This window comes from Polistes dominula, unplaced genomic scaffold, assembly GCF_049000335.1.
Source record: "Polistes dominula isolate Pdom_NZ unplaced genomic scaffold, Pdom_raw_medaka scaffold_35, whole genome shotgun sequence".
In the NCBI taxonomy this organism is placed as follows: domain Eukaryota; kingdom Metazoa; phylum Arthropoda; class Insecta; order Hymenoptera; family Vespidae; genus Polistes; species Polistes dominula.
In genome coordinates, this window is record NW_028300968.1 from 3,467,565 (window position 1) to 3,480,800 (window position 13,236).

At 34.4% G+C, this 13,236-nt stretch overlaps 1 protein-coding gene across 1 annotated transcript in view; it reads left to right on the plus strand.

The window, feature by feature from the left end:
• Ca-alpha1D (Ca[2+]-channel protein alpha[[1]] subunit D) overlaps window positions 1-13,236 on the plus strand; it is a 48,369-nt gene that overhangs the window by 23,295 nt on the left and 11,838 nt on the right. The window contains 14 exon segments of the mRNA XM_089173234.1: window positions 9-96; window positions 689-796; window positions 10,060-10,112; window positions 10,398-10,544; window positions 10,737-10,938; window positions 11,055-11,324; window positions 11,405-11,488; window positions 11,580-11,768; window positions 11,862-11,964; window positions 12,031-12,185; window positions 12,244-12,468; window positions 12,570-12,774; window positions 12,858-12,991; window positions 13,073-13,174. Coding sequence (XP_089029360.1) covers window positions 9-96; window positions 689-796; window positions 10,060-10,112; window positions 10,398-10,544; window positions 10,737-10,938; window positions 11,055-11,324; window positions 11,405-11,488; window positions 11,580-11,768; window positions 11,862-11,964; window positions 12,031-12,185; window positions 12,244-12,468; window positions 12,570-12,774; window positions 12,858-12,991; window positions 13,073-13,174 — 2,065 coding nt within the window.

Sequence of the window (13,236 nt, forward strand, 5' to 3'; positions counted from 1 at the left end):
TTTTTCAGTTCTGGGGCTATATCGGTGGTCAAAATACTCAGGGTGCTACGCGTATTGAGACCTTTACGTGCCATAAATCGTGCCAAGGGATTAAAGGTAGGGCGATTTCTCTTAACAATTCTATCTAAAACCATCGAAATTCATCTTTTAAATGAAGTATTTAACAAATTCTACGAGGGTAGTTTGTTCTACCCGTTTATCTACTTCCGTGTGTGTGTGTACTTGTGCGTAAAGACAAACACACGTCGCGGAACGAGTAAAACGTAATATTCGTATAGCAAAAGAAAAACAAAAAGAGTGTTTAACAAACGCAACCGATACGTATCAATGTATCCGACGCGCGTTTATTATCGACGAATGACGAAGAATCAAGGAAAAGTGAGAGGACGTGTAACATAAACGAAAAATCTCGTGGCTAAGTCTCTGTGTTGTCTCCTCTTTAAACCTCGCACCAGAATTATAAAATATTCGTCATGAATTAAATTGTGAAATGTAGGTGGTAATGCAACGAGACACGTTCTTCTTTAATTTGCAAACAAAAATGTTCTCGTGCGACGTGATAAAAGAGGTGGAGAACGGAATAAGAAAAAAAAAAAAAAGAAAATCATATATGCAATGTGTGCCGATCACGCCTAATATCTCTCGTGTAGGGACAAATCAATATATTATGAATTAATGTTGAACCCAGCACGTAGTACAATGCGTCATCGTAGCGGTAAAGACTATCGGAAACATAGTCCTCGTCACCAGCCTCCTGCAGTTCGTGTTCGCCGTCATAGGCGTACAACTTTTCAAGGTAGGATTGCCAGGCCCCAAATTGCTATCAAAATAAAAGGTCCTGTGAGACTTATATTTCCTTCGTACCTATTACTTTCTATATTTCTTTCTTTCTTTCTTTCTTTCTTTCTTTCATTCTTTCATTCTTTCTTTCTTTCTTTCTTTCTTTCTTTCTATCTATCAATCTGTTTCTATCTTTCTCTCCATTTTCTTTCTATCTGTTTCTATTTGTAGTACACTAGAGTGGCATAATGTACCAAAAAAAAAAAAAAAAAAATATACAACCTCTCAATGATTACAAAACTCTGTATCATCATCGACACTTCCCTTCAAAATCATAAATCCGTTCGTTCGTTCGTCCGTTCGTTCGTTTTTTCTTTCAAAGCACTCCAATGCAATGCCAATTAAAAAATAAAATACAAAATGTAATATAATTTCTCAAGCATCAAACAAAATTCATTCTCACAACGACTGATTTACTTTCTTCTTCGTAATCTCTCCTTAAAATATTTTTTGTTCTTCATTTAATTTGACCATCAGGCCACGTGTAAATGTACGATGTACATTTCATCATTTCATTAATTTAAAATATAAAATATTGGGAGAGGTTGCGAATAAACGGCGCCCGTTATTTTCTTTTTCTTTTTAATCCGACAAATGCATCTTTGGGTATATATATTTCCTACGGAACGAGTTGTTTGATGATGAACTTAATAATTGAGTTTCTTGTCTCGGCACACTCCCCTAGACCTCTAATCGCGACCATGTTTGTTTTGTGTAATTCCTCAGTTGCCTGTCGGAAAAGTTTGTATATCCATACTGAAGTTGCTTTTACGATAAATCATCTACTCGATATAATATCCGATAAATATCATTTTCAATTGACAACGATAAATAATAATTATGCATTAATTAGTTGTATAGATATATCATTTATATTGGATTTCAATGAAATATTATTCATTGATTTATGTAAAAGCACCTTATAAATCGACAGAATGTATTTACAATCTTGTATTAGTGTTACGTTTAATTATCCGAAGCAATCAAGAATGACGAATTTGAACCCTTCATTTCCCACGAGTATAGAACTTACAATTTAGTTTGTTGTTTAATCATTGTTCGATGTCAATACTAACAATAATTACTTAAAGAGAAGGCAAAACACGATGGCTATTGACGATGTCGAAGTAGTATGTAACGATATTATTTTTAAAAGGGAATTTTCACACTTTTCAAATCCTTTGAAATAACTTCGTCTAATGTAGCATCGTCAAAGTATCGTGAAACAGCGTAAGGACGAGAAACCTTGGAGGGTGGAGACCGTAATTCTAAAAAAAAAAAAAATTCAAAACGAATCAAAAATGAGTTTCTTTCGCGAGAACTTGCAATTTTGCAAGTTAGTAGTCCATTACGCTTTTCGTTTTTATTTATTTTATTTTATTTTTTTTTTTTTGGTCGAATTCAAGCTTTCGTTTGGTTTCATTTTGTTCTTTTTTTTCCACGTATTTTTACACGTTCTAATATAATATATTCGTCATCTACATATATCACATACACGCGTGTTTTTTATTTTAAATTTCTATTCAACTATTTATCACGGGATCGTGCACTTTCATGCCAATTATTATTACTTATTACGTATTACTACACTTTGTCGTTTGAAATTTAAAAAAAAGTTAGAACGATTGAATAATTTGATCATCCATCAACACGATCAACTTTTTCACAAATCACATATTATTCATAGTTTCATTGAAACACTGGATAAAAAAAAAGATAAAACATATAACTAGTAAACGTGCCGTAAAACTGTCAACTACGGATCTCTTATAAAAACTAATCCCACGATCGGTAAAACCAAATGATTCGAGATTACGAATCGTGTTGATGTGTGTTCAAAAGTAATCGCATAGAAAAAGATATGGGATTGGAAATTTCAGTAGGAGATTATGCAGTAGCCACAGTAGTCAAAGAGAACAAAAAAAATAAAAAAAAAATAAAACAAATTCATGACAGGCTTTTCTATTTACAAATAAAACAACAACAAAAAAAAGACTTTTGATAGTTAGAGAGATTTGTTTGAAAATTGCATGCTTGTGCCGGCTGAGCGTTGCAGTGGTGTGCCGCTATATTATTAACACGAGAAAAAGAAGCAAAAAAAAAATAAAAAAAAAAAACCAAAAAAAGTAAGCGTATGACGAAGAAGAAGGGAAAGAAGGAAGGAAAAAAAATGTAAAGAACAAACGGAAAAAAAAATGATACGAATGCGTCAGGGGTTGCGTTAGGGGTTGCGTCAAGGCTTCTGACAACTTTTTTCGAAAGGAAAAAGACTGAAGATTCTAACAAAAAAAAAAAAAAAAAGGAAAAAAAACACCACCATGGAAATGTGTTTCTTGCATTCATTGCAAGTTTTTTGGTTATTGATTTTTGATTGTTCTGTTGTCATGAAAAATTCATTTGTTAGATATTTGCAGGAAAGTATTTTGTTTCTCTAGCTCCGCGTTATTTTCATAGCCGATAATAGATATCGATCCCGAACCCATCGTAGGGAAAATACGATAAGTAGTCAAAGAGATTTCAAAGATCGTAGCATAGTTTATAGTCGATGTTCATAGACAACAGTGTGTTTATTAGTTTCTTCTAATTGATCTTTAAACGCGAAAGCGAAGCATTTATTCATAAACATTACACATAATAAATATTATTATATCGCTCTGGTAGTTTCATGTGTGTCGAACGCTTACCACTACTATACGCTCCTCTCTTTCTCTTTCTCTTTCTTTCTCTCTCTCTTTCTTATCTTTTTTCTCTTTCTCTATGTCTCTCTATCTCTCTCTATCTCTCTCTATCTCTCTGTTTATCTCTCTCTCTTTCTTTGTCACACATCTAACAACAAATATATGCGGCCAAAACGAGCATAATAGTCTTCTATACTTACACATACAAACACACACAGAAACACAGAAACACACAATGACAAAAAGAAATGCAACGTTTTTATGAAACATTCGTATTTTAATTAGATTTTTAGTTCTAATTGCGAGTGCCTAGTGTTCGACGGAATGCGAAGAGAGGATGCAAGTGTTTCCGGAATTTTCGAATGAAATAGGGAAGCGAGACGAACGAGCCAATGACGCTCTTTATTTAACATTCAGAAAAGGAACAAACTCTTCTTATATTTCTTTTTTTTTTTTTCTTGAAGAATCGTTAAACGATCCGTGACGATTATCGATCTTTCCCCTGCCCCCCTCTGCCCGCCTACGTTTCTTTTATTTTGCTTTTATTACATTCTCTTTATCTCTCTCTCTCTCTCTCTATTTCTTTCTTACTTTCTCTTTCTTTTTTTCTATCTATCTATCTCTCTCTTTATCTGTCTGTCTGTCTCTTTTCTCACAATTAAATTCGCGAACACGACATGAAAACGAAAAACAACTCAAATTAATAATAGTAGTAGTAGAATCGTGGTGATTTCAAATAGGAAAATAGTACGACGACGACGACTATGAAAACGTTTTCTATTTGTGCCCATAATTATGAAAGTGATCTAACTCAAAATTAATAAAAAATGAGTTTATCAGTTATTACGCACTACATTATTATAAATTAAATAAATTCAATGTAATTTTTACGATATTATGAAAAATGAATCGTTAGATAATGTTATTTCAATATTGTATAGAATTCGTATAGTGTTCAAGTATAAATCTTTAAATATCTCGAAACAAGAGATATATGACTTAGACCACTTTCATAATTATGGGCACATGTAATAATAATCATCCCCATAGATGCATCGATGAAGAAATACACAAAATATCGTGTTAATTAACACTATGCCGTCCGGTGATACAACGTTGTGCGCCATGCGGAAATTATCGGACAAGTGGTGGTGGGAGGGGTGGTTTCATTTACTAAAAGTATTCAACAAAATATAAATAAATTAGATTAGTATATAATATAACCAAAAAATAGAGGGAATTAACAAGAAGATTAGTAGAAACCACCAACGATAAACGAAATGATATAAGTCAATTTTATTTGCGTCAAACGAAACAAAATTTTGATGAAACGTTCGGACGGCAAAGTGTTAAGAATAAATAGATAAAATAGTGGGTTGGATGGATGGCGAGGGCTTAGTTCACGATTAGAAAGGTGAACAAAAAAAAAATACTTCATTCGCACATAACTAATACATAAACGTGTGCGTTACGGTTGCAAAAGTCACAACTGCGATGAAAGTTAAGTGATAATGATGGTGAGAAGTACGAATGGGAATGGGGGAATTGGGGGAAGTAAAAGAGAAAAAGTAGGGGAAGGGAAAGAAAAAAAAGAGAAGTTAAGAGGAGAATCATGGTTCGTAGTAACTTGGATGATTTATCCGTTTTAAAATGAAGAGTCGAGACGTGGAAAGCGAGCACAATTTGCTGAGCTTAAAGGACCGATTTGATAGCACAGTCTTAGTCGTTTTTATTATTTCTCTCCTCTTTTAGCTCTTTTAAAAATGCACCCTTTTTTAAAACGAGAAATGGGGGTGGATACGATTTGCCGAAGAGCTAAGCCTCGCTTACCTCCCGCCCTTCTTTTTTTTTTGCTGCTGGTCCAACATCCGACGTACTTTTACTTTTACTTTACTTTAATTTACGCATCACTGTTTCTACCTAAAACATGTCGTTAATCCTATCGAAAAAAAAAAGAAAAAAAAGAGAAGCTTATTATCGGTAACAAAATCCCTTTCATTTATCCATTCCTACTAGCGTTAAAATAGGCCACGAGAGACAAACGAGAGATCAATCGAGTTTTATAGGATATAGAACCGCAATTAATAGCACCTGTGTTGTTAACGATCAAAATACAACTCGAAACTCAAAAAGATATGAAAAAAGAAAGGAAGAAGATAACGTTGTTCCTTTGCTACCCCCTTATCTATCAATGGGTTATGTTTTTCTCTAACATTACCCCACTTTCCCCCCATTAATATTAATATTAATATGAATAATAATAATAGTAGTAGTAGTAGTGGAAGAGAAAAATAAAAATAAGACACGCAGCTACCGTCCATCCCCCAAGCCAACCCTACCTACCCTTAAAAAAGAGTGAGAAAATAGCTGGCCCCCCTAATTAATGCTATTGTTTTTTTTTGTTTTCTCTGTCTCTCTTACTCTGATCACCCCGTGTCTTCCCGCTGTGCTCGTACGCCCTGCTCACCTGCCCCGAACTACGTAAAAAGTACGTAGTGAAGTGTGTGATTGTCGCCATTAAAACGATTGGCAACATTATGTTGGTCACCTATCTCCTACAGTTCATGTTCGCTGTTATCGGGGTACAGCTGTTTAAGGTAACGCCAAAAAAACACCATCACATTAGAGGCTATGATTATAAAGCAGAAACGATCTATTTATATTTTCATTTTATTCTTCCTTTTCCTTTCTTACTATTCTCTCTCTCTCTCTCTCTCTCTATCTCTCTCTATCTATCTGTCTCTCTCTTTCTCTTTCCTTATCTATTATTTATTTGTCTATTTTCGTCGGCGATAGGCACAAGACTCTCTCTCTCTTTTTCTTCCTTTATCTATCTATCTATCTATCTCTCTCTCTCTCTCTCTCTCTTTATTTCTTTCTATCTATCTCTTTCTCTTCCTCTCTCTCTCTCTGATCTAAAACTCGCTTTAAAAGCCGTTTCCCGTTTATCGGAAATTCGAGTTTCTTTCGCGAAATACGCGGTGGCCTCAAAAGGAAATCGACGCATGCCGGATATCGTTGAATTTAGTTAAATAACCATTGGCAATCATAGATATATAAATTTAGAAGTTAAGAAAAAAAAAACGATGCATAAATCCATCTATCGATTTATTTGTTTTCTGCGATTCGAACCTTTCGAGCACTTAGGCACCACGTGTTTCGATGAATCTGTTATCTATGCATGCATGCATAGTAGTAGTACATTTTATTTTTTCATTTTTCATCCGACTAATACTAAACAATAAAGAAGAAGAAGAAGAAGAAGAAGAAGACGTTGGCAACGAGAATATATATATATATACACGAATTAAATTTAGATTTTTTATTTTACATGCAAGTGTTACATCCATAACTTAATGATTGATGATAATTATCCTAAACATCGTCCCTCGTTGCTGTCGATACTTCTCCTTGTGCATATGGTTACTTATTATTATTATTATTATTATTATTATTATTATTATTATTATTATTATTATTATTATTATTATTATTATTATCGGAGCACTGAAATACGCGATAACTATATTTTAACAGTTTGTCTTCTGTAAAAGTTTAAAGAGGGTTTTGTTTTTCTTACTCTACGAAATCATATATTTAATTTATTATTTAACTACAAATAAATATGAATTTACGTGTATACATGAGTAAATATTATTAGCCACACACTGATTCGATGATTGCATTCATAGTTGTCATATTCGATATCCGATATTGTACACTTTTTGATGTAGCATGCCAAAATTGTTTAGTTATGAATGTGATGGTAATGTCATTTTAATCGTAGTGCATGCTGGACGTCCAGTTGCACGGTATTTTAACATTTGCCAATGACTTCACGGAAAAACGAATAATATCTATCCCACCTTTTCTTTTTTATTTCTTTGTGCTTGTCATTGCAATTATTGTTAATTAATATATACTCCCCAATGATGATATTCGTTTAACCGTGATCACTGAATAGAATAATTTAACATTATACTGTCTTTGGATATAATTATTATATAAATTAGCATGTAAGTAATAATTTTAATGGTTAGTTAATTAATAGAAATAAGTAGACGTGTTAGAAACGAAGCATATGATTTAAAAACTAAAAAAATTATGAAGAAATATTTTCGGGTAATATATACAACATGTATATGATAGAAATTATTAGTGAGTTTCTATAGAAACCATACCGTAGTTAGATTAAAAATTGAATAATAATTTAATATTTTCTTTATCAAGTACAGGTGATAAAAAAAAGAAGAAAAGTCCTTTCTTCTTTCCGCGTTAAAATAATATTCTTTTAGCGTTTAACCGGAATAGAAAATGTAGGTAATATAAAAAGTATAACAAAAACAAAAGGGGAACGACGAACGAAAAATGATTATTGTTGCTTACGATAGAACGTTTTAAGAAAATGAAATCGGTCGGAAAGAGAGAGGTCAACGAAAAAAGTCGGTCATGGCGTTTTATTTACTTCCGTCCTGAGTGAGTGAATCCAATTGTTTGTTTCCATTTATCGAGGAACCAAAGATCATTTCATATGATTAACCAGCAATAGAACAGAAAAATAAGAATATTCTAAATGAATGATTACGTATTCAAATGAAGGATACTAATAATAAAGGACACACGATGATGCTGGTGTGTGTTTTGGTGAACACATGCGACGACCCGTTAACACGCATCTGCTTTTGTTTCTATTTTTTTTTTTTAATTTTTTTTTCACTTGCACAAGCAATTACGGATTACAAACAAGACAGAAAGAATCGCCAACGAAAAGCTGCTGCTGCTGTTACTGCTGCTGCTGCTGTTACTTTGCGTTCTTTCGATCTGTACCTTTGTACCAATTGTAAAGAGCTTTCCTCCGCGCTTGGCTAGCAATTAGTAAGCTCAGCTTGGTGCAAAACGCGGTTGGCGCATTCTCAATGCTTTTTTCTTTTTTTTATTTTCTCTTTTTTTTTCTACGCCCGTTCAACCCGCAACGAAATCCAATGTCGGCGCGTACTTGACTTTTTTTTTCAAAAAGAACAAAAAAAATAAACCCCTTAAAGCACTAAAATTACGCGTACCAATCGGAGCGCGAATTTCACCTATTATGTACGACGAAATGGATTAGTATTATTAATCGCGAACATACATTTATTTATTAATTATCTTTCCATTCTAATTTACCGTGGCATAGATCTAATTCTATTTTACCGAAACGCGCAGTATATAATCAACTTGCGAGCGTCAATTATTTTCTTTCGTAAGATATCACACGTTACCTAAATTGATATAATCTAGTTGGAAATAAGCGGATGATGATGATAATGATGATGATGATGATGATGATGATGATAGGTGCATCGTATTTTACCGAAAATTTTCCTACAAGATAAAGGCATCATATTATCCTCGCGTGATCCCTTAACTCTAACCCCTTTATAAAGTATATATTATTTTACCGATAACGATCGACATATTCGTTTTGTCAACATTGCGAACTTTATGATCAAACACAAAGCAGCAAGTTCCCAACGACCCCCGCCCACCTCCAACTCTAAATTTTACAATCTTTCAAATCTATTCGAGAAGTATCTTCGTTTCTACGTTGTGTGAGTTTACAGGTTAATGATGCAACGATTTATAATAATTATACTTGGATATTTCTTCGTAAGATCAATTAACAAGAGAGGATCGTGATCCGAGCATCATCGTATTCGTCATTTGTACATATAACTACATACCACACACGTATATTTTGCACGTCCAAAGGAATGTACTCATTCTCTATCTTTTTCTAACTTCCCAACCCCTATCTCTGTCTATCTTTCTTTCTTTCTCTATTTCTCTCTCTCTCTCTATCTATCTATCTATCTATCTATCTATCTATCTATCTATCTATCTATCTATCTATCTATCTATCTATCTATCTATCTATCTATCTATCTTGCTATCAATCTGTCCTATCTATCTATCTATCTACCAATCACGCCCGAGTTTCACACTGATCTAACACTTTAACTTTACTCGATCACACTCGCTAACGTTTTATTATTTGCTCTTGCAAGAATGGCCAATTAATATAGTGTGCTCAACTATGCGAAAAATTTTCGATAATCTGAAAAGTCGGTCAAGCTGAGGATGTCGCAAGTGCACTGTGTTGTTAATGAGAGAAAGATAAAGAGACTTCTCCTATTTACTTTTTTCATTAATAACATCGGCCAAAGATCGTTCAAAATCTTTTCTTTGATTTATACTAGTTAGACAATTTCTATGTAATAAGAAAAAGATTTTTGATATATATATATATATACAGAATTAATATTTAAAAAAATTGTCATCTCTTTCTCTCTTTCTCTCTCTCTCTCTCTCGAAAGATGACGCATCGTTGCTCGCAACTTTAGCATCGAACCACTTTAGTCCGTGGAAACTAAGTTTCTTGACCTGCTTTCAAGATTATTGATACGCTTCGTGGCTTTTAAAAGAATTATATTATGAAATTATCAATTTTACGTTGATAATACTTTTTTCTTGTACACCCTAACGATATTTTTATGTTATTTAGGGCAAATTTTTCTATTGTAACGATGCTTCAAAAATGACGAAGGATGAATGCCAGTAAGTTATCGACAATCAATTTCTTTTCTTTGCTCTTTTTTCACTTTTTTTCAATAGAATCTAAGAGACACGAAGAACGCGAGAGGGTAAGGAAAGCTTGTACTCTAAAGTTAAATCAGTTAAATTCAATTATGGTAGCAATAACAAAGACGTATAGAAAAAAACTCGCGTTTCTTGTCGTGTCTTTTTTAAGATGACCATTAAAATAATCAAAAAAATAATAATATTTTGTAAGGAAATTCAATGTCGAAAGGGTAATATCGTTCGAGACATGATTACTTTCAGGGGTACTTATCTGGAATACGAAAATGGCAATATCAATAGACCTGTCGTGAAAGAAAGAGAGTGGGAACATCGTCGTTTCCACTTTGATGATGTTGCCAAGGCGATGCTGACCCTCTTTACGGTTTCAACATTTGAAGGCTGGCCAGGGTAAGTCTCTTTTGACTTTGGCACGAATGTCTCGAAGAACAAGAAGAAGAAGAATCAGAAGAAGCAGAAGAAGCTTTTACGTAACGGATGCTTCAATAAGATATTAAAACGCCGGAAGGAAGGCCTCTCTCTCCCCGCCCCTCTACTCTCCCTCTTTCTCTTCTTATTTCTTCTTCTTATTATCTACGCTAGGTTGTTGAATTGGTCGATCGATTCGAACAAGGAAGATCACGGACCGATTCATAACTTTCGTCCGATCGTGGCAGCCTACTACATTATCTACATCATCATCATTGCATTTTTCATGGTGAATATCTTCGTGGGTTTCGTCATTGTCACCTTTCAAAACGAGGGTGAACAGGAGTACAAAAATTGCGAGCTCGATAAGAATCAGGTAACTATTTTCAATATCTTTATTCGCGTCGTTTAAATAACGATCACCGAGAACGTGAAAACATCTTTGGAAAAATGTCATCATCGGTGACTTTAACAAGTTTATTGATCGTCTAGCGGAACTGCATCGAGTTTGCTCTGAAAGCGAAACCCGTTCGGCGATACATACCGAAGCATCGAATACAATACAAAGTTTGGTGGTTCGTCACTTCTCAACCCTTCGAATACACGATATTCACCCTGATCATGATAAACACCGTGACACTTGCGATGAAGTTCTATCAGCAGCCAACGTTATACACCGAAGTACTCGATGTACTCAATATGATTTTCACCGCAGTGTTCGCCCTAGAGTTTGTCTTCAAACTTGCAGCTTTTCGATTCAAGGTAGAGAGAAACAGTGAGAGAAAGAGAGAGATAAGGATAAGCAACTGTTTGTTTACCGAATTAATAAAAAATCTTTTCAGAATTACTTTGGCGATGCCTGGAACGTTTTTGATTTTATTATCGTTCTCGGAAGTTTCATCGACATCGTATACTCGGAAGTTAACGTAAGTGATGTTCTTTCTTCATTTATTTATTTTATTTTCAACGTGTATGATATTCGGGAATCAAATAATTCGTTTTCTCTACACCTTTCAGCCTGGCTCAACTATCATTTCTATCAACTTCTTTCGACTATTTCGAGTGATGCGTCTCGTAAAGTTACTGAGCAGAGGAGAGGGCATAAGAACGTTACTCTGGACCTTTATTAAATCCTTCCAAGCTCTACCTTACGTAGCCCTTCTCATCATAATGCTTTTTTTCATCTACGCCGTAATAGGCATGCAGGTATAGGATACAAGGATTTTTCTTCATTTCTCAACTATAAAAAAACTTTCATTTACCTTTTCGTCCTTTCTAAATGTTATCATCATTTCTCAGGTATTTGGAAAGATTGCTATAAACGCCGAGACTTCAATATATCGTAACAACAATTTTCAATCGTTTCCGCAAGCAGTTCTAGTTTTGTTCAGGTCTGCTACAGGTAAGAACATTTCCGAAATTATTATGCAACAGAGTATTCCGTAGTAATAGTATTATTTCTCTGCAGGTGAATCTTGGCAAGATATCATGATGGATTGTTCCGCACAACCGGGCAAAGTAATGTGCGATCCGAACAGCGACGAATACAACAATCCGTCCGGTTGCGGATCGGACATAGCATTTCCTTACTTCATATCATTCTACGTTCTCTGTTCCTTTCTGGTAAGTTTCATAAAATCCCGAATCGTGTTCATTATCAACATCTTTCTTTTTTGTACAGATCATCAATTTATTCGTTGCTGTCATTATGGATAACTTTGATTATTTGACGAGAGACTGGTCGATATTGGGACCACATCACCTCGACGAGTTTATTCGTTTATGGTCAGAATACGATCCCGATGCTAAAGGTCGTATCAAACATCTCGACGTGGTAACGTTGCTAAGAAAAATATCACCACCCTTGGGTTTCGGTAAACTTTGTCCTCACAGAGTCGCTTGCAAGGTCTGTCAATAGTTAAAGTCTATCTAAAAGTAATTAGATACGATAAAGGCTTTTTATCGATTTTATTACAAGTTGGACGATACATTTGATACGTTTTCTAGAGGCTGGTCTCGATGAACATGCCATTGAACAGCGACGGTACTGTTCTCTTCAACGCGACCCTATTCGCAGTGGTGAGAACATCATTAAGAATTAAAACCGAAGGAAATATAGACGACGCGAATGCCGAACTTAGAGCTGTCATCAAAAAGATTTGGAAGAGAACAAGTCCTAAACTTTTGGATCAAGTTGTTCCACCGCCTGGAGGTACATTTTAACTAACCCTTTAAAAGCCTTGATGATATAATCCCGAAACAATGATATAACCCGAAACGTTCTAAACTTTTCAGTCGACGACGAAGTTACGGTCGGCAAGTTTTACGCAACTTTCCTCATCCAGGACTACTTTCGTAGATTCAAGAAACGGAAAGAACAAGAAATGAGAGAAGGGGACAAAGAATGTCACAATACAGTAACGCTCCAGGTAAGCGACAAATTCCAATTTATTATTAGATTATATTATTTCATTGTTTAATTTTTGTTCTTTTTCCTCATAATATCTAAGGCGGGCTTGAGAACTTTACACGAAGCAGGTCCTGAATTAAAAAGAGCGATCTCTGGTAATTTGGAAGAACTTATGGACGATAATCCAGAACCTACTCATAGGGTACGTGTGAATACTTTGTCCTGAAGTCAAAAAATAAAATAAATTGAATTTATTCGTAATAA